Source organism: Ranitomeya variabilis, chromosome 6 (genome assembly GCF_051348905.1).
Source record: "Ranitomeya variabilis isolate aRanVar5 chromosome 6, aRanVar5.hap1, whole genome shotgun sequence".
Classification (NCBI taxonomy): Eukaryota; Metazoa; Chordata; class Amphibia; order Anura; family Dendrobatidae; genus Ranitomeya; species Ranitomeya variabilis.
This window is the reverse complement of record NC_135237.1, coordinates 459,928,357-459,951,067: the sequence shown is the minus strand read 5'-3', so window position 1 is coordinate 459,951,067 and position 22,711 is coordinate 459,928,357. Positions and strand designations below refer to the sequence as shown.

General features: G+C 38.9%; 1 protein-coding gene across 2 annotated transcripts in view; it reads left to right on the top strand.

Annotated features, from left to right (window-relative positions):
* The window catches only part of TOX (thymocyte selection associated high mobility group box), a 382,119-nt gene that overhangs the window by 194,565 nt on the left and 164,843 nt on the right, over window positions 1-22,711 (top strand). For both annotated transcript variants that reach the window (XM_077270538.1, XM_077270537.1), the window contains one exon: window positions 13,795-14,037. In XM_077270538.1, coding sequence (XP_077126653.1) covers window positions 13,795-14,037 — 243 coding nt within the window. The remainder of the gene's footprint in view (window positions 1-13,794; window positions 14,038-22,711) is intronic.

The following is a 22,711-nucleotide window of genomic DNA, read 5'->3' as shown; positions in this document are numbered from 1 at the left end:
CCCTAGCCACATAGACTGTTTCCAGCCTCGCTCAGTACAGTAGGATGTGGCCTGGAGTATGCATATCCCATACTTGTCATCACATGACCGCTGCTGCAACACCGATATCGGAGAGTCCTCACAGCGAGCGGTGCACATGATTTGAGAATTTACAAGTCTGCAGTCATATAGAGTGACTGCAGGCTTCTTGTGTAATACCAGAAAACATCTTTAAAATGATGGGTAGAGCGCATGCTCATCAAACAGTTCTTCATTCAATTTCCTCCTCACTGTGATCATGGCAATGACGATATCCCTATCTGCGAAAGTATGTAACGACAGTCACTCTCACTTGCAATCTCCTTTACTCATTGATCAGAGTTTACAAGAAAATTGTATGTTCTAGATTCATTTTGTTTCGCTAAAGAAACCTATAAAAGAAGGTACATAGCCTAATAACACTGATTTCATGACTGGTATGCTCAATACCTTGACTAAATGAGATGAAAACACAAAAGGCAATGGAAAAGAACATTAATAACATGAAGAGCGACGTATCAGCTGCGCTCTTCTATGGAACATTGTCTCAGTATAATATTTATATAGACGCATTTGCAAAGCTGTTAAACCTAATTATTACTTTGTACTATCAGTTCTTTCTAGTCTCACAACCTAATTGTCGCTGTGCAAGTACATAGAGTAGCAAATGCTGTTCTTTTTAATTAGTGGCTTTCATGTAGTCTGGCCTAAAGGGGAATCAGAGCAAAGATGTCTATACAAAGGAAATTTAGCTTGTATAAAAATGTTTGATATAAAATTTGTTGTATTTAAACCAGCATTTTCTGGCTGTGATCTGAATATACCCCTCACAAATATCGATAGTTAAAGGTTTATAACTAAATCTTGAATTGTAGATGTTCTTGCGTCGTCTTCTCACTACGGCTGTGGTATGTAATATTTTACTGTTATTTAAGAAATCTCTTAAGCATTTTTAAAGTTATTTTGAGGCATATATTAGACTATATACATTGTAGATAAATCACAAATACAGCATTCAATTTAATAACAGATTTTATAGATTTCTGGCTATGTAAAATATTATAAGATTAGTTTAATTAATTAGTTGAGCAATAGGTCATATCATTGTTAGCATTCGTTAGTGAAAATTAGCTTCCTTTTCAAGCCCTTTTGGTCCCCAAGAGGAACCTACGTGAACCTTCTTATTGCTTGAGTCACTTAAGAACCACTTGCTAATATATTTAACAAAAAGTTTCAAGTCAAAACCACAGCGGTATTTTTAACAAAATTGTAGCAATCTCTGCTTTACAAATGTGTAATGATGCTGGTCCAACCAGTGCCTTGCAGTTTTGTTCACACCAGTTGACCTCTCATAAATCCCAATTTTAAAGTCAGGTTGGGTTTCCACTGCCTTATCAAAGTAAATTATTCTGAGGGATCACCCTCCATATATAAAGAGCATGGTATTAAATTGTACGGAACCTGTTGTTGTTATTATTGAACACAATAGATATATCACCATTAAGGGCTAACAGATTATTTGTGTATAAATCTATAACTATTTGACTATAGAATTAAATGACAAAGGCAGTTCCAAATCAGGCTGGACATTTGGGCCCCATTAATATGTTGGCACCTGATCTTATCTTATGATCCTCTGGTGGGTGAGTCATTCGCTGCGGAGATAACAAAAAAAAGTTGTGCGTGTTATTCAAGGAGAAATAGATTAAAATTACAGTATTGATGTACATTACATGGGCGGAAGTATTGGAACACGCCTCATGATCAGTTGAGGTTTTTTATTCAGTCTTGCCACAGATATATAAAATCCAGCCCGTGCAGTCTGTCTTTGTAAAGATATGTGAAAGAATAGGTCATTAAGAGCTCACTGAATTTGAGCATGGCCCTATAGTAGGATAGTAGAAAAAATGAACGTAGTTCCAGCATGCACAGAAAAATAGTAGGTGAAATTAAAATCTAATGTTTATTGATATCATTAAAACCAGGAAAAATCTGAAATCATGATGAAAAAAGAGGATAAAAAGAGACACCGGTAAGCTCGAAAGAAATAGATCCGGTGTATCACTTTTTTTGGATGCTGGAACTAAATTCATTTTTTCTGCTGCCTTCGTTCCCCATTAGCTGATCTGGAGCCTCCGTGGACTGCACCCCAAGCAGGACGTTTTCCCATACCTGGTCAGCTGATTTCCTGGCTTTTTTTTCTCCTGTAATAGAATGCCATTGTTGCAATAAGTCAGTTCATGAAATTACCTTCCTCCAAGATTTTCTTTTCCCAAAATTTGGATGTCTTATAATTCGAAGGTATCTTACTGGGGGTCAGGTCAGTGATGGTGGAGCAGGGTCACAGAATCTCCATAGATCTCAGTGTGCGCATGAGCCGCCTCTGGCAGCCACCTCAGGGAAATCAATGGGAAGAGGACTTCACTTAGCACCGACATCTTAGGAGAGCAGCGCCGGGACATCCCCTTCTCCCAGCCCAGAACCCATAGCATTGCCCCACTTTTGCTGCCACATACCTCCTGAAGCAACGACCATGTCTCTTGTAACCCCGTTCTACCGCTGCCTACCCCCAGGCAAGCTACCGTATGGGACTACAGCACATCACCATTTTACTAAAAAAAAAATGCTAGCCTATTTTCCTCACCAAAATTTGGGGTGCATCTTATGATCCGGAGCATCTTACAGTCTGCCAAATACGATATATATGTACATTCTATTGCCACTTGATACATCCACACACAACTTTTTATCTAGCCGGATAACCACATTAATGGTTCACGGGTGGCATATTTTCTGTATTTGTAGTTATCTTCTTGAGCAATATTATTTAACTTCTTTGTAGTATTGGTTATTATGAGCTCAGATGCAGCAGGTATCTGACCTTTATGAGCACTGCTTTTAATATAACATTACTTCAATATCTACATCCTTCCTGTTGTGCATTGACTTATTTGAATCTCCCTATAATCTAGCCAGTTAATATCAATTTTTGTAATTGTTTATTTTTCCCATGAAAGTCCAATATAGTTATATTATGCTGGCAACTGAAATCCATATTTGTCTAATATACAACATTGGCTTTGACAGCCACAAAATAGATTTTCTTTCTCAGTAAAACTTATTGGCATATAGGAATATAGCCAAGTCAGTAATCATCAAAAACCTACACAGGCTCAGTGGTTACAGTGCAACATTTTTCAAGATAAAACAAATCTTTTTAAGGTATAATCCCCCCATATTCATGTTTTCCAAGCAGTCTCCTTATCGCCTTTAATGCCCTTAATTCAGGGTAAGTGCCTTCCCATTAGTGCGCTATGTAGTCATTGCTTGCTGCCTCTCTCCCTGAATTTTAGGGTAACAGTTGGAGAAAGATTTTGCAAGGAGAACGAACAACCCTATAACTAGAATCAAGGAAAAAATTACCTATAAAGAAGCCGGGTGCAAGTTTTAGCCCATTTTGTAAACTATTAGAAAATTATTTTTCACATAGATATGAACAATTTAGGAATGCATCTTTTAACAAAACAAAAAAATAAAAATGCAAAAATGTAGAATAGACCTGCAGATAACACCATTTCACAACATAGAACTTTTCATGCAGATGATACTTTTGATATATGAACACCGTAAGTTATGTACAGAGTGACCTTACATTGAGACACATGATCATTCTTAGTCCCTTGTAATGATATTGTTTTTCATAATGTTCAGTTGTGTTCTTAAGAAACGAAGAGGTTAACTTTTAGCCAGACTCTTCGCCTTGGGACTTACATAGAAAATTGCTAAGTAGCAACATATGGTTCACTACTGTTTCTGTGATGTTGCTGCAAGCAAATAACACAGTACAACTCTTGAAATGATTTTTACAGAAAGCCAACTTTGGAATAATGCCACGAAATTCAACATACAGTGAAAATTAATGATATTTTTGAGACTGTCCCAAAGGTCTGTTTGGCACTATATTCTGATACCACTGGTTTATATTAGTGGTTAGTAAATTCCTTTTGCAAATCTCTTCTGTAGCGCTGTGCGGCAGCTGTAAACCACTTGGTGCCATTTCTGCCCGCAGCTATCTGTTCTGACCATGATATCAAAGCAATATATAACCCTACTTGAGCTCACAAAAAATATGGCAAGGCGATAGGATGGGAAGAATTGTTGAACAGGTTTGATAGCTCTGATCAATGGGTTCAAATCCCACCAAGGACAACATCTGCAAGGAGTTTGTATGTTCTCCCCATGTTTGCGTGGGTTTCCTCGGGTTCTCTGGTTTCCTACCACATTCCAAAGACATAAAGATGGGGAATCTAGATTGTGAGCCCCATCGGGGACAGCGACGATAATATCTGTAAGAGCTGCAGATGTGATAGCGCTATATAAGAAAAGCATAAAAAATAATGTGGTTCGTGGGTTATGAAGTTCTACAGCAGCTGTGTAGTTATTGGTTGTTAGTTCCTATTATATGGTTTATGTAATTTAAGAAGAATAGAAAACTTTCAAATGATAGAAGGATCACCCCAATGTTGCAGCACATTGACATCTTCCTGGCAAGACCGGGCTCTTCCTGGTCCTACTTTACCGTACATCCTCTTACAGATGACGGCAAAGTAGATGGCAGCCAGCTACAGCAACTAGACAGAGCTGTAGAGTATTTTAACCTACTGTTGACAACCTGTGGGGACAGTTTGTTGTGCATTGTTTGTCTTTTTGTGCAGGCAGGTTTTACTCCAAATTTATCAACATTGCACCCAATGTTTTACGAATTCAGCACAAATTCATACATTCTTTTCTTTTGCTGTTTTCCTTGTTTTGCTCCTGATAGAATAAAAAAGTCGCACAGTCCCTTAAAATGTTCTCAACTGAGATTTCTTACTCCACTAGAGTGCCGCAGTATAATTATTTAAAAATGTTGCTACATTTCAAAAAGTGGCAAATCACCAATAAGGCTATAATGTTTTAATAAAAAAACTATGCCCCTAATATCGAACTCCAAAAAAAGCACACAGATGAAATCAAGAAAAATGTACTTAAAGACACAAATAAAATAATGAATAATGAATACGGCACAAATAAAAAAGTCAATGTAACATATATACACCAGAGAAATGATGCAAAATCAATGATGAATTGATCCCAATATAGACATTCAAGAAGAAATAACCTAGGCTTCCAGAGGCGCCACATCTATGGTGGATTCTCCACTCCTCTACTGCCCTGTTTGCTACTGAAGCCTTCCATAAGAAGCCTTGTAAGCTTGTTCTCTGGCAGCAATCCGTCCATCTGAGGAAGGTCTATGCACAGACCAAAACGTTAAGTTCTCACTGTGGATTGCAACTCTCAATTAAATCACCTTGATATTCTATATTTGAGCACTGAGTTCTTCTTGCATATAGGTGCTTCTCACAAAATTGGAATATCATCAAAAAGTTGATTTATTTCAGTTCTTCAATACAAAAAGTTAAACTCATATATTATATAGTGTTAGGGTTTGGCGGAATGCACCAAATATATATTTATAGAGTAATAGGTGCGTTTGCAACCCGGGGTCCACCGTGCAGGAGTAAAATCCGCTGCTAGTAACTGACGGTACTATATGGTGGTTTAAGTGAACTCTGTTACTTCGCAGAGTCACTTAAGACAAGAGAACGCAGTGCCCTGTTAACCTCACAGAGGAACACAGCTACCAAATATAGCAAACAGTGGTCATGCAGTCAGAATAGCACATGCAAAACTCCTCACCAGAGGTGTATCGGTATTCTAGGGGCTTATTTCAGCCGGGCCCTGAATCCACTCCCACAAAACTCCTCACCGGAGGTGGCAGTATTCTAGGGGCTTATTTCAGCCGAACCCTGAAACCATATACATATGACCACACTGGCGCAGAACACATAACTTAGTTGATACTAGCACATGGCCGTGCGGCCATGCAAACTTTTTATAGCTGCAGCAACTGCAGGACCATCCTAGAGGACCAATGGGAACTGTTACAGTACCTGAGCCACTTCAGGACCTTCCTAGAGGACCAATGGGAGCTGCTGTAGTACCTGAGCATGTGACCCCCGACCTCCAATGAGAGGACTTACCCTGGGCATGCTCAGAAGGGGAAAAGCAGGACTTAGTCCCATAGATGTCTGCTCACTGCTGACCAGTACTGGCTACAATGGCTGAGCCTGGAAAGGCAGCAGTAACCATCCACACCGTATCAGGCTGAGCCAGACGCTGAGACCGACGTCTCCACTGAGCAGGCTCCACTGTGGCTGGAGAAGAATGGGAGACCGCAGCGGAGATGGTTCGAGATTTCCCCTGTGCAGATGCGGGAACTCGACCCCTAACATAGCGTTATTACAAACAGTGTGATCTATTTCACGTATTTATTTCTGTTAATGTTGATGATTATGGCTTACAACCAATGAAAACCCAAAAGTCATTATCTCAGTAAATTAAAATAATTAACAACAAACACCTGCAAAGGCTTCCTAAGGTCACTTAATCTGTTTCAGTAGGCTTCACAATCATGGGGAAGACTGCCGACTTGACAGTCGTTCAGAAGGCATTGGTGGGGTACTCCACACTTGTCGCTTAGTAGTAAAGTCTTAAAAAGGTCTTTAAAAAGCCTGGTACAAATTGACAAAGGCCAGACAACCCCTTTAAGGGCAGTAATTCTAGGGGAGGATTCCTTTGCATTATGGCATGTGATGGAGCATTTTTTTTTTCAAAAATTTGTATAGAATTGTGCACAACTGTATAATATTAGAGGAACCTATAACATGGTACTATGAGTTCTGTAACATGGTTCCTATATACAGTCATGTGTACAAGGCCTTATACGTCTCTTTACTTTGCAATTTAAAAAAGCTCAAAAAGACCTTTCCAAAGCTGCATTGTGTAACTAGAGTCTTGTCAAATAAAAAATGTATAAGTAGTCTTAGCAAAAAATAAAATTACATACCCAAGGCCTCATTCACACAGGCAAATTGTAGTGTCGCTGTCTGTATTTTGGTTGTAGCCGCGGGATCCCCTGTGGTTCTACTGCAATAAGCTCACAGCACCATATGGGTAAAATAACACGACCATCTGAGTGAGGCCTTATTATTACTGTGCTACCAGCGAGTATGGAAAAACATATGTTAAACAAGTAAAAAGCTCTCCCTCCTAATTCCAACATTTTTTGTATATGCTACATTTTTAAACAGAGACATCTTTGTATCACATTGGCAGGAAGAATTTCTTATGCACCAATTTGTCTTTGAATTAATTGTTTGTGTGTTGAATGTTTCTTTGAGATGGTATGCCCTTGATTGATTGAGTTAATCTAGCAAAGTCTTGCAAGCCTAAACTAGTTACTAAAACCAGTTTCACTGCAAGATTGTAATGATCGGTGTCTACATTCCCAGAGGTATTCATTATGGACAGAATAGTTCTTGTTGCCTTGCATAGAAAAGTACATTTTCAATAGGAAATAAAAAGCAGTCTGTAAAAATAGACTATCTAATTAAGTTAAACTACTCTAGCATTTGGCTTGACATCTTCATTATTCAAAATTAAAAAGATGCTTCACATGAGCACACAAGTGACTATTGTATACATTGCTTGTCGTTGGAGCCCGCGTAAGTAAGGTTTTCGATTTAATGATGGATATTTTCGACGGATGTATTCATAGAAGTCTCAATATGTCGGTTCTCCTGTCTCTCTACATACTATTATAGCGGGCCTGTTCACACATGGAAGAGTTCGGATTTGGGCGCAGAATAAATCTTGACAGAATCCACCATGTAAATGGGGGACTTTACAATATAAGAGCTTTTACCACTGAATAATAAACACACTGCAAATTGTACAATCCGCGGCATGTTCATTTTTGGTGAGGAATCGGATTCTTCTTTGAAAAGCAGTTTATTAGATGTAATTAAGATGATTTGGGCCATGCAAATGCAGATGCACTGACCATTTTAGGGCAGAAATTCAAGCGATGGATGCAAATTTCTCCCCTGGATTTTCTACAAAATCAGTAACAGAATTGCATATAGCAAATCTGTGCCTTGTGAACAAGGCCTCAGTATTTGTTAAAAGTTTTGGGTAAATGGAGAGAAATGTATTTAAACTGGGTCATATATATCCATTTTAAGGCATATATATTTTTTTCCATCACTTTGTACTAATTAAGGAATTTTTTTTATTACCAGGCTCAATGCTTCTTCAATGCCCAGCGTCATGCACATGCGCCGGCTCTGGGTTGACTACAGTCAATGTTAAACGTCCCCAGGCCTTTCAATGACCCCTCCCTCTGTGCTCTGTGCCTCAGCAACAAGGTCCTTTTGGCTCCTGTCTGCCCTGACTAGTCTGTTCCGATGCATCAGTCTACTTCTCACCATGCCAACAGTCTGCTATTGACTCACAACTGAACTCTGCCAGTCTTGACCCTTGTGCCATTTAAGTATTCATCTTCCCTGCAGCCTTAGTCTTGCAAAAATGTATTTCTTTCTATATCAGCTGCTCGAGTCATGACCTTGGGAGTCCTTGCAGGTGTTAAGATTGACCTTATCGCCTAGCCTTGTCTCTGTGGTTTAGCCCTATGCCTAATGGATCCTTGTGTCTGGTCATTCACCGTGCAAATCATGTGTAATCTGAGGTTTGGCTAAATTTTTTTAAAAATGGGTCTTACAATTTCTATCATCTGGTTTCAAGACTGATGGGCCATTTTTAGAACATTTTTTTCATTTTACAGAATATCTCAACTTTTTTACTAGTTAATTATTGTTCAGTTTTTGCAAAATTATGAATCTGTGTAACATACTCCAATTCCTTATCTTGCTTCCTTTTCCCCCAAACTCCATGCCAAATTTGCTGTTTCGCCTGCCTTGTTCATGCACTTAGAGTAGATGGTTTGCTTTGAACTGCAGATCTAGCTAATATCTATACTCCAGTATGAGCTTCTCTGCACCCCTCCCCCATGCTTAGATAGAGAGAGGAGGTTTGTAGATAGTGTCTGAGCACTGGGGAGGAGAGCAGAGAAGCTCATACTGGAGTATGATATTAACTAGACCAGAATGTCAAACAATCTTCTTAAAAGGAATCCATCTGCAGGTTTTTGCTATGTAATCTGAGGACAGCAAGAGGTAGGGGTTAAAACACAGATTTCAAGGAGGTGTCACTTATCAGGCTGTGTTCAGTTTACTTATAGTAAAGGTTTTATCACCTGGTGATTATCATTGACCACACTACTGCAGAGTGCACGCATGCTAGTCCAACTCCACCCACTCCTATGATAAGCAGCTTGCTGTCAATAGATAATGTAAATATAAAGCCTGGTGTGGGCAGGGTTAGATATGGTGTGGGCGGGGGCAGCTTTCTCAGGTTTGCTGCATGCTAAATTTGAAAACTCTGATTGTGTCAAAACTGTGGCACCCAGTAAACTAAGTGATACATTATTGGATTCAGGGTCTCTTTTTCCTACATCATGCTCCTCTCAGATGAGGTAGCAAAAACCTGCTAACCGATTCCCTTTAAAGTGCATGAACTAGGCAGTTGAAACAGGCCTTTCAACGTGGAGTTTGGCAGCTAAAGAAGAAAGGTGAGGTACTGGAGTATATTACACAAAATCATTATTTTTTAAAGACGGATGAATAATACAATTACAAAAAACATATAGTTACAATTTAACTTTAAACTTTTAGAATAGGTGACAAACAGTACAAATATATAAGGTACAATGAGCACTAAGAGAAGGCCATGACGGGATTGGGGAGGTACATTTCACATGGAACCAAGGCTGTTCTCAGAGAGTTTTTCTTTTTGAGCGATTTATAAAGTTGGAAAAGAGATTGTACTTAGGCTGGTTTCACACTTGCGTTTTTGTCTGCATGCGTTTTTAAAAAAAAACGCATGTGTGAAAAACGCATGTAAATGCGGTAAAACGCATGCGTTTTTTAGACGCATGCGTTTTTATAGAAAAACACAAGAAAACACAAGAAAACACAAGAAAAAACAAGAAAACCCTAACCCTACCCCTAACCCTAACCCTAAACGTGACTGAAATACGTGGCACTGAAATACGTGCAACTGAAATACGTGGTACTTAAATACGTGGCACGTGGCACTTAAATACGTGGCATGTGGCACTTAAATATGTGCCACGTGGCACTTAAATACGTGGCACGTGGCATACGTGGCACTGAAATACGTGGCACGTGGCACTTAAATACGTGGCACGTGGCACTTAAATATGTGCCACGTGGCACTTAAATACGTGGCACGTGGCACGTGGCACTTAAATACGTGGCACGTGGCACTTAAATACGTGGCACGTGGCACTTAAATACGTGGCACGTGGCATACGTGGCACTGAAATACGTGATACGTGGCACTTAAATATGTGGCACGTGGCACTTAAATACGTGGCACGTGGCATACGTGGCACTGAAATACGTGATACGTGGCACTTAAATATGTGGCACGTGGCACTTAAATACGTGGCACTTAAATACGTGGCACTGAAATATGTGATACGTGGCACTTAAATACGTGGCACTATGACTGTCAGAAAATGTTCATTAAACGGTTAGGGGTGAGGTTAGGGGTAGAGTTAGGGTTAGGGTTTGGATCCCTTTATCACCTTGATGGTGGTGGGTGGCTTTTCAGTGTGTTTTCTGTTTTTTTTCTATAAAAACGCATGCGTTTTTAGCGCAAACGCATGTGCTTAAAAACGCATGCGTTTACATAGACAGCAATGCATTTTTTTGCCGCGAAAAAACGCATGCGTTTTTTCGCGGCAAAAAAACGCGCAAGAAAATACTGCAGGTAGCATTTTTGAAAATGAACGCATGCAGACAAAAAACGCATGCGTTTGAAAACGCGACCAAACGCATGTGCAAAAAAACGCATGCGTTTTCAATGTTAAATATAGGAAAAAAAAACGCATGCGTTTTTTGTGCAAAAAACGCTGCAGACAAAAACGCAAGTGTGAAACCAGCCTAATGGAGTAAATGATGTCTATAGAGGGGAAAATGCCAAAGAGGGCCCAATACAAAATAGATGGTTGTCGTAGGCAGCAAACTCCCGACTCCCTTATTCACAAGACCACTTGCTCCTCACAGCAGCAACTTTTGCCAAGAACAAAAGGGTCAGCAGTCCGAAATTGGACATTACGGATATTCATCTTTCCCAACATAATCAGGGGAGAGTCGGCAGGCCCCATACACATTAGCCGGTCACCTGAGCCCAACAATATTAATGGGTTTTGCCAACATTATTTCTAATGTGTATGGGGTCTTAAGAATAAAATACAAAGAGTGAATCCTCTAGTTATTCTATGGCTGGAGTATATGTTCATTTCTTTTCTAAATTCTGCTTCACTGTGTAAAAAATAAACCATCCGTACAAGTTTCAATAAAGAAAATTGATGAGAGATAAAAAAGAAAGTTGTGCCCTTAAAGATAATATGGTTTTGATAACTGTGGCTTGATAGATTAGCCCGCTGAGTGCTTTTAAATGAAGATGATCTATTAGTGTTGTCGAACATGTGAAGTAAGACAAAAAGTTGTTTTCAGGATCATTGACTTAAACATATCAATGGCACTGTTGGACAATTCTTGCTGAGAGTTGAGATGATTTATGTAATGGACTCCAGGTTTCAGCAGTAATACATTATGTTCTGAAACTATCGAGCCTAAGTCACGCTGAGACAAAAGGCGCTTCATTGTGAATGTACTCCATTCAGAAATTAAAGATAAGGTTCATCCTATTTAAACTTCTGAAAGTGTTCTCTGCGAAACACATTATCATAATATTTAAATGTCTACAAAGTAAAATATGTATTTAATGAGCTCGGTGGCATACTGTATATTACATATTCACAACTATTTAATTTAATAACATTAGATGTTGGAGAAATAAATGCAGGCGAAACACACTGAGAAAAAAAGGAAAACCTCAGCTATTTACTATAATCTGCCATGAATTAGAGCGCTCCAAAGAGCTTTTCAAACAGTAAAGTGGAATTGATGCCTGCCTAAGTAGACGGCCCAGCAGGGTTTCATTTTTTATAAATATCTGCATTCACATTAACAACTGTGAGACCCTTCTTCTGCTTTTTTTTCCACCCAAAACAAAAACATATCTCAAGGAAAGGTAGAACCAGGACAGTCTTTTTCTATTATTGGTTTCCATGTTTGGTGTAAAAAAAAATGAAAAAAATAATGGAACCCAAAGTAGATCACGTTCATATTTTTTATGTCAAATCATAATTTATTACTTAGGAGCCATGCTTATTAATTATTTACGTAAGTCTTGTTTATGAATATGAGATATATCTATAGTCACAGATCGGATTTACATGTCAGAATCCTGTATGGACTTCATCTATCAAGCATCCATACATTTATGGACAGACTGCAGAACACAGGTGCTTTTTTCTGCCATCCATAGTGTTCGGAAAAAAAGATCATCGTTGTGCATCTTTTTTTTCTCAACTAATGCTTGTACTGCACATGCGCTGACATGTGCAGTACAAATACACTGATGAGCTGGAAGAGTGGAGCTTTTGCCACCATCCGGCTGTTACACCATGTCTCCCCTCGAGATGAAGTCACCATCATGCTATTACATCATTTCTTATGCTCTAGCCACATGCAGAGCTGCAGTCACTAACCTGCTGTTACATTATGTCTATAATTCAGGCCTCTCCAGAAATACATGCACAGTTCTGCTGCCACAACAATCCTTTTACTCCTGTCACACTGAGACACAGCCATCATCCAGCTATTGCATCAAGTTATATACTCTAATTACATTTAGAGCTGCAGTCCCTCTTCTGCTGTTACATCATATCGTCACCGCTCTGCTTTCCGGCCGGCGCTTACACAGTGCAGAGAAGCACAGCGCCGGGGGACAGACACCGGAATGTAAGTATGTAGAGTTTTTTTTGTTTTACGTTTACGCTGGTAACCAGGGTAAACATCGGGTTGCTAAGCGCGGCCCTGCGCTTAGTAACCCGATGTTTACCCTGGTTACCCGGGGACCGGCATAGTTGGTCGCTGAAGAGCTGTCTGTGTGACAGCTCTCCAGCGACCACACAGCGACGCTGCAGCGATCGGGATCGTTGTCTAGATCGCTGCAGCGTCGCTAAATGTGACGGTACCTTAACCCACAATCATCCCATGTTTTAAGTTTGCTTGATTATGTCATTTAGCCTGGTAAAAACCTTCTGATATTTGCAGAATGGTCTCTCATTCACTTTCTTATACCTCCCAGTGATCTGTGTAATAGCCGCTTCCAATATAAGGTTCTATAACTCATAGTAGTCTGGCCTCTAAATATATAATGTATTGTGTGTATATAAATTCTGTATAGTATTAAAATTTCCACCATCAGGGGATGCTTTTGTAAAAACTTTCACGTGTATTTTGCCAGTACGGTAAAAGCATTTCTGATCAAATGTTGATTTTATAAATTACATTTGTTTTCCCCAGACCTGGAGAAAAAGATATACAGCAATAATAAGACTCTGCAAGAATCTTAATGGGGCCCTAGGAATTTATTAAATGATTTTTGATTCTTGAGAAAACTGTGCCTAATGGAAATTCTACAAATGCCAGACTTTGTTATGCCTTTGGGGGAATAGCGTTCCAAACAAAACACTAAAAAAAGCAGCACCATCATCTATTAGGGTTTAACTTGTGCTTTTATTGAGTAAAAATAACTTTACTTGGAAAATAAGTGCAGTATGTTTGTGATTGCCATGATACATGAATAAATATATCTGGTATTTTTACTCTGCAGACTTATCCTGGACACAGTCTAGAGAATGAAGACTTCAATATCCCACCCATTACACCTCCTTCGATGCCAGAACACGTGCTTGTACCTCTGTCTGAGGCTGACGCAGGATACTCCTCCCTTTGTCATCCAATGAGTCAGAATGGTCTACTTCAGTTTCATCCACAAAATATGGATTTGCCAGCAATTACGGTATCGAACATGCTGAGCCAAGAAGGGTCTCTAATCTCAAATTCCCTTTCAGTGGTAAGAGACATGTTCTAGAAATGGACTGTTGTTCCTATTGATTTATAACATATAGTTTGGATAAGGGGTGGTCTTCTAAAAAAAAAGATTCTTTTGGTAAAGTTTTATTATATAATTTATTACATTATATATAGTAAAAAAAATTGCTAATAGAAAATATGTAATATTCCTCCTAAATGTGCTATGTGGTATAATTTAAATATACAGTAGGTTAAGGCTGGGTTCACATTGCGTTTGCCCACTACGTTTTTTTGGCTTCATGGAGACTTGCATCTGAAATCTTGCAAAACGAGATCCGTGTGTAAGTGCCGACAGGACCATTGATTACAATGATGCGGATGGAGTGACAGTGTGCTCTGTCGTGCATCAATTTCGGTTGTATATGCCTATTGGAGGCAGGCATTAAGACATAATCGACTACGTCTTGCTGTCTGCTTTAACTAGGCAGATACAGCCAAAATTGCTGCACAACAAAGCACACTGTCACTCCATCTGCATCATTGTAATCAATGGTCCTGTCGGCTTATACACTTGAATCCCGTTTTGCCGCAGATCGGACATAAACCCCAATGGAGCCACTGAGCGTTGTGGCAAACAAAATTTGAATTCAGTCTTAGGATATGTTCACACAGACTTTCTTTGATTTTTCAGACTGAAGAAACCGCATTCCAAAAATGATTCAGAAAACATGTAATTTATGGGTTGGATTTTGATACAGCTTTGGTTCTCTAGAATATTTTTCTGCTTGTTATCGTTTAGCAGAAATGGCTTGAAAATTTACATGTTGCTTTTTTCCACATTAAAAACATGTAAAAAATAAAGTGCACTGAAAGCAATAGGAAGCTAATTAAAAAAGTATTAAAAGTTTTTTATGTGAATTTTAACCAAATAGTTGCGAATTTGTGGAATATTGTTGAAAACTGCAATAGGAAAACTCATTACCACTTCCTTTTAGGTTTGTTTCTAGTCTTCATGAAGTTACACATTGCTGTAGTCAGCATCCATTTCTGTTTTTCCTGGAGGTGTCATGTTAGAAGTTCAGTGATTTCTCTTGCCATTTTCCATACACCCCTTATGTCTGTCTATGTCCCTAATTTTTGACATAAATCTTCGATCTTAGTGTTGTCGAATAGTGTTTGTAAATACTAGCAATTTTACAATTTACTGTTTCTTAAAAGTTTTTGCCAGTGCGCGGTCCTGTTAGTGACTTACAATTGTCTATGTATGCAGGACGGCACACCAGGCTGAAAATTCCAGAAAGGGTAGAGGTTGAAGTGATGAAAACACAAGTTATACAGAATCTTTTCTCACAAATCAATCTGCTCAGCTGGATCCTGCAGATTATTATTATTTATTATAGCGCCGTTTATTCCATGGCGCTTTACACATGAAATGGGGTATAAAGAATAAAAAAACAAGTACAATAGTATTAAACAATACAAGTCACTGATTGGTACAGGAGGAGAGAGGATCCTGCCCACAGTCTAAAGGGGATGGATGAGGATACAGTAGGTGAGGGTAGAGCTGGTCGTGCAACGGTTTGGTGGAAAGAAGGTCACTGCAGGCTGTAGGTCTGTCGGAAGAGGTAGGTCTTCAGATTCCTTTTGAAGGTTTCCACTGTAGGTGAGAGTCTGATATGTTGTAGTAGAGAGTTCCAGAGTAGAGGGGATGCACGGGAGAAATCTTGTGTGCGATTGTGGGAAAAGGAGATAAGAGGGGAGTAGAGAAGGAGATCTTCTGAAGATTGGAAGTTACGTGCAGGTAAGTACCGGGATACTAGGTTACAGATGTATGGAGGAGACAGGTTGTGGATGGCTTTGCACGCCAAGGTTTGTGTTTTGTATACTTAAAGAAAGAACCTGGCACTCAACTTAATGCTTGTGAGATTTTAATCGTAGTAGCCAAAAACGTTTCGGTCCTATATCTGGACCTTCATCAGTTACGTACTATGATGCTATAGTAGAAGGAAATGACTGTAGTGTCATATAAGGCACAGCATAGTCTGCGTCTGATATTACGCAGATAGGTTTTAGGCACACAGAATGGACTTATTTACGCTTGATTTGTGCTGTGCTTGTGTCCAGACGCGGTAGCGGGGATACCGCGTCTGGACACAAGCACAGCACAAATCAAGCGTAAATAAGTCCATTCTGTGTGCCTAAAACCTATCTGCGTAATATCAGACGCAGACTATGCTGTGCCTTATATGACACTACAGTCATTTCCTTCTACTATAGCATCATAGTACGTAACTGATGAAGGTCCAGATATAGGACCGAAATGTTTTTGGCTACTACGATTAAAATCTCACAAGCATTAAGTTGAGTGCCAGGTTCTTTCTTTAAGTATCACAAGGTGTGGGAACCTACCTGGGCACCACTGGTAGTAATGCACTTACTTTAGAAGGTTTGTGTTTTGAACTTGAGTCTTTGGGCAATGGGGAGCCAGTGAAGGGATTGACAGGAACACCGGAGGAGACATGTGGATTAGTCGGGCAGCAGAGTTTTGGATAGATTGAAGGGCTGCTAGAGTGTTGGAAGGGAGGCCACAGAGAAGGAGGTTGCAGTAATCAATGTGGAAAATGATGAGGACTGCATTTTTATAGTGACAGGTTTTCTTTAATATTAACATATTAACATGCTTGTATAGAGATATTGTAGTATCCCATATTTTATATACAGTATATGTTGTTCAAAATTAGAAAAACAAATTCTAAATGAAATATCTGCATTATTTGTGAAATATAACAAATTATTTTTCGTCCTGGCACCATGGCCATACTTCTGATATTCCTAATTGCAGGTGATGATGGTGTTGGCAGTAAAATTATCAAATTGGACCTATAATAAAATTCCTCAGATCTAAATTCTCATAGCGTGATACAGCTACTCACAAGCACTGTTATGCACATTGTTTCATGAAAATCAACAGCACCCCATAATTTCCATTTCATCGCTTCATATAAAAAAATATGAGTAAACATCCATCTTACAGTTCAATAGTCAAACTTTCACTACAGTGTAAAAAATCCAAAACAAGAAGGTGTGGACGAGGCGGAAACTTTGTTCCAATTTGAGTTAGGCAGATACACGATATTAGAGACTGAATGCCCTCAACCTGGGTGATGTTTTTGCAATCCTGCCCCTTTTTCTCATCCACTCCTTGCCATTTAGGATTTTTACAGTGTGGGGGAATGTCTGACTATTGAAACTGTAAGATGGATGTATACTTATATTTTTTGAGAAAAAAAATGTTTTTCAATGCAAACAATGGTGTGCCGTTGATTTTTTTTATATGATGGACAGGTAATGGACGTCATTTCATAATGTGTGGAAAAGAATATATGGAGAAATCGCAACTATTCTTCATGAATTGTTTGAGATCCTAATTGTTTTTATTTGGCTATTTATTACCATTCCCATAGACTAATCACTGATACCATTGGGGATTCCATGTATTTTTACTAATTAGGTAAAGATTATTTTCAATGTTTCCCATCTTCAATCTTCACATGAGTGTTAATGTGAAATAAAAAGATATGTTACGAATGAGGAATCTTCCAATATTCGGATTGTTAATGTTTCACTGTGGAAGAAGCTTCTGGATTGGGAGATAAATAATATTACAATCCCGCTATTTGGCAGTTTCCTTAGCAACCCTTTCTCAGGGTAAAAGCTTTACAAAGATATATTCACAAACCTTTTTAAGCCTGTACATGGGCTTGGGGTTGTCTGAATAAGATCAACTTATCTACTTGCACATCCAAAACATGGATACATTGTGATGGATCACATTATATATTCCTATGAACTGTGCATTCAATATTTTATAATAAGGCATGCATTATGTATATGAAAACCTTACATGGGGTATCATTACTTTTTTACATGACTGTAAGTAGTGTCTTTGTGAATGTCGTGATTCATTAGGAAAATCTATTTTGTATGAGCAATTTGACTAAAACCCCCTCAAGCCATTTATAAGAATTTACAATGGTCTACTATTAAATTAGATTGCTTAATATCTGATATTGTATTTTATATGGTCCATAAGTGGTTATACAAATATACTTAATATTTTCTAATGTAACATAAAATAAATGATAGTCCTCATATACTCTGATGTCATAAAAATCACGTTACACAGTAAGGCCGGTTTCACAGTAAGTACAGAACCGTGATGTCCAAGCTGGAGAGGGATATAATATACAAACTCAACAGCCTCGTAAGCATATTGTCAGATGTGTGACACCAGCCTAATGCTGGAAAAAGATTCATGTTCAAAAGGGTTTAAGATCAGAATCTGTTTTTATGAGGCTGTTGAGTTGGGACATCACACCCTTCTCCTCCTTGTGATAATCCATCAATATCAGACTCATGTGGGTCCAACTCCAAGGCCACCCAATGACCAACTGTATGCCATATATTTTGCAGTGATTGTGTCTGGTATTTCAGCTGAGTCCCATTCATTTAAATGGAACGGATCTGGAGAGAGCTGCCAATGCCAGCCACAGCCTCTTCAAATGTACAGTGCTGTGGATGGTGAATAGAGTTGAGCAAATTTGCTTGGGTCCCTGCTTATTTGGAAAGCTATAGCACTATAGCGCTTACCGAATAAGCTGCATTGGGAACCCGGCTTCCTGGATCGCACCGGCTGATCAGCTGTTCACCGCCACAGCTGCATGTGTCGCGGCTGTGTGATAGGCATGACACATGCATGGAGATCCTGTTTATTGGGCTCTCCATGCATGTGTTGTGCCTGTCACACAGCCACTACACATGCAGCTGTGGCGCCGAACAGCTGATCAGCAGAAGCGATCCAGAAAGCCGGGTTCCTGATACAGTTTATTCGGTAAGTGCTATAGACTGCTGAATAAGCAGGGACCCGATCAAATTCGCTCAATTCTATTGGTGAACACTGAAGATCAAGTGGCAAACACCAGAGTGCCATTGCCCCTTCACTCAGCTGTCCTATGTCATTGCAGAGAGTTGGACCTCCACCATTATTGATAATGGTAGCACATCGAAAAAATAAGTCATCAATAGAAAAGACCAAAGTAATCCCTTCCAGTTTATTTATTTTACATTAAAAGGGGTACCCTGTTTCAAATACCGTTGGCTCAGGGAGGCAAAAAAAATCAAGCAGCTAGTTATCTGTCACTACGCTCATCAATATGTATGTATACAGTCTTAGTACAAAAAGAACTTAAAAAAGCATTCTTTTGCTTTTTTGGGGTGCCCTCTGAGTCAGTATTGTCTTTTGCTTCCTCCCCTGCCCAAGAGATGTGGCATGCTCCATACACAGACACACTCACCCCTGTGTCTGACCATGTACAGAACATACCACAGCTCCTGGGCAGGGGAGGAAGCAAAAGACAATACTGACATTACATCAGGAGATCGCAGAGGATACATATCTACCTCACAAAATGAATCCACTGTGATCCCCTGCTGTAATGTCAGTATTATCTTTTGCTTCCTCCCCTGCCCAGGAGAAGTGATATGCTCCGTACATGGTCAGACAGTCAATTTTTAAAATTAACTTTCGGTCGTGGGAAAACTCCTTTAATGTGACCGGCTTTCACTGCCTGTAGACACGTTGCGCATCTGCCACTGGGATCAGCTGAATCAGACCACCGCCATCTTTGTGCAGACAGCAGCGGTCACATTAAAACTGTGCATGCGCTCCTCCTGTACAAAAAATGGTGGCAGTCAGTGAATCATTCAGCTGATCCGGCCGCGGCGTATTCACAACGATGTTCCGCTGGTGGTACCGCGCAAGAGGCTGCGTGAGTGTGTGTGTGAGTGTGTGAGTGTGGTGCGTACGGCGTATAGGGTGTGTGTGTGTGGTGCAACGGTGTTCTGCTAGTGGTACATGCAATAGGTTGGTACCAGCAGCAGTTTCCATATTGAGACACCCATCACTTGGGTGTCCCAATATGGAGGTCGGTGAACTTCCTCCTCTTAGAATTCTGGGATAAGGTGATATCTGGACAGAACAGGAAATGAAAACATTACAAGGCAATCTTATAGATATCTGAAATTTTCTATTTCACTATAAAACCAATTGTCAATTGGCCTTTCCATTTTACATGGATATAAAGGGGTTATTGCGACTTGCAAAGAAGTGTCTCCCTTTTTATTCTAAAAGCCAGGAACGGTATCTAGTATTGCAATTCATCTTAATTTAATTGACAGGTGCTGAACTACAAAACTTATCCCAAATAAGGATTAGCAAATCTACTGAAATTTGAATTTGGCAAACTCACTCAAATTAATCTGGGGAATTTGATTCACAAGAAATGTATTTTATGCACATCAATTGTTCCTTAATATGCTATTTTCAGGCTCTAGAGTTTAAAAAAAAATATGGTTTTAAAAATAAAAAAAATATACTCACTTCCTTGCATAGATATCCTCCTGATACTTACAGTTCCAGTCCAGTCTTTATCTTCACAGTTCCAGTCCATTCTCTGTCACCTGAGCTTGCCTTACAATTTAATGACATTGTGGAACAACGCATATCATAACATCATGTTAGATTCTGTCACTAATCTTCTGTCACAGACATCACTGAATGACGTGCCGAGGTGCCAAAGTCCAGACTGAATCTGTAAAGACAGAGACCAAAGACAAGTCTAGACCAGAACTGTAAGGACAAGATGGGGAACTGCGAGGAGAAGATGAAGGCCAGAGACTGGAGTGATTTTTTTTTTTTTTAAACCCTTACCGGTCCTTTGAATCTAGCAAAATGGCAGTCAGATAGCAGCCATTTTTTCTGGATTTGTGTAAAGAAATTCTAAAAAATAAGTGTTTTATGAAAATCAAGGCAAATTCGATTTGGCTCCAATCTAATCACTCATCTTTTATCTCAGCCTATAGAATGAAGATGTGCCTCTTCTAGAAGAGTATCTAAGGGGTAATGTTTCTTTTTATGGTGCGTGACATTGTTGGTGTGAGGATACTTACAGGCTTTGCCATCTTCTAATGGGAAATTACATATGCAAATTGTTTCTTAAAGGAGGTTTGGCTTTTTTTCTAAGTCATATCGCAATACTAAAGGGTCGATATTGACTTTTAGGAATGCTTCTTCCAATAGGTTGCACTAGAGTTCTAGCCATCTTCCTCTCTGAAAAGGCAATTTGCATCTTCTACAAAAAAACAGACTTTTTATCACCTAACATCCCACTTTAAATTGTACGTTAGCAGTTGAAAATACATTATACAATTCATACATATTACAAATGTAGTATTATAAACAAATTTAATATTGCGCCTTCTAGATTTCTGTATTACATAAATGTATGGAAATATATTGTTTTGTTTGTTTAGGTTATTATTCAAGACAAACTCATGCCATTTTCCCATGATGCAAATAGGTTAGAAAACAAACAAAGAACTGAAGCGAGTATTTTAATTGCTGTGTTTTTCCTCTGACAGAGCTGATTTTCTTTGCACTCCAATATCACTGTTTTGACAAGCAGCACATACATATGTTTCGTGCAGTGCCTATGGAAGGAAAGTAATTTTTTTTTCCGTGGGTCTATTGGGAATGCTGTAAATCAGCAAATGGAGATGTATTAAAGCCGCATGCATTTCTAATACACTATGTTGCTATTACAGAAAAGAATCAGTAGCATATTGAATAATGTAGCTTTCAAAGCTCAGCAGAAAATGTGATTACAAACAATTTGATTACTGGTTTCTGGAGAAATATTTCCAAAATATTGTGGCATTTTGCTCCTGTAATGCATAAAACATAACAGCAGACCCGTCTGGAAGTTCTTTTAGGACAGTAAAGAATAGATGATGTCAAGTCTAATTACTTCAATATCAAATAACGCAAGCATTAGTCTGAAATGAAATGGATGTCACATTGTGTAAAAAGAAATTCTTTTAAACAATGTGACAGGGGGATAAAGGCAATGAATAATTAGATATTCTTTGCACAATTTATCATAGCTTTATCAGTCAAGCCTTTTATTTTAGAAATTATTCCATTCTGTTCAATAAGTTTGTACAAAGAAAAATCTGATATGACATCTGAAACAAATAGTAATTCTGCTGATTCCTTGTGAGTCTTTGGTCATAGTTGTTCTAATTTGCCATTCACTGTGTTTATAGGTTCTGGAGTCTGATGCTTTTAGACTTGCATTTGAAATTGAAAGGTTTGGAAGTTTGTGAACCCATTGGAATAATCTATATCTCTGCCTTTATTTGACACAAAGTGTTAGATAATCATTAACATTAATATAAAGCATCTCTCCACAGTCTGTCTATATAGATCAGCATTGGCAATTATTACAAAATAATGTTGAGGAGCTTGTTTATGCCTTGCCTCTACCTGCTTGAGTTAATTTGCATTTATTGGTTGCCTGCCTTGTTGATGTCTTCTTCTTCTTGTGATATTATTTTGCTGTCGCAAATTCCATTTCCAGTGATGTGCCTTCCTTTAAGAAAAGAACAGAGACTCATCACATTGGCATAGCTCTGAGTCCTATGTAATAGTAGCACATGATAGACTGGTGACATTGAACCGTTGATCTCTAACTTGAACCACGGACTCTAAAGGTATCATATGTGATTCAGCTTCCGACAGCAAATTTTTAGTATATTCTATATGTTGCAGCTTCAATACAGCTTCAATCCCTGCCTCCTGCTTGTGACAGGTTTAC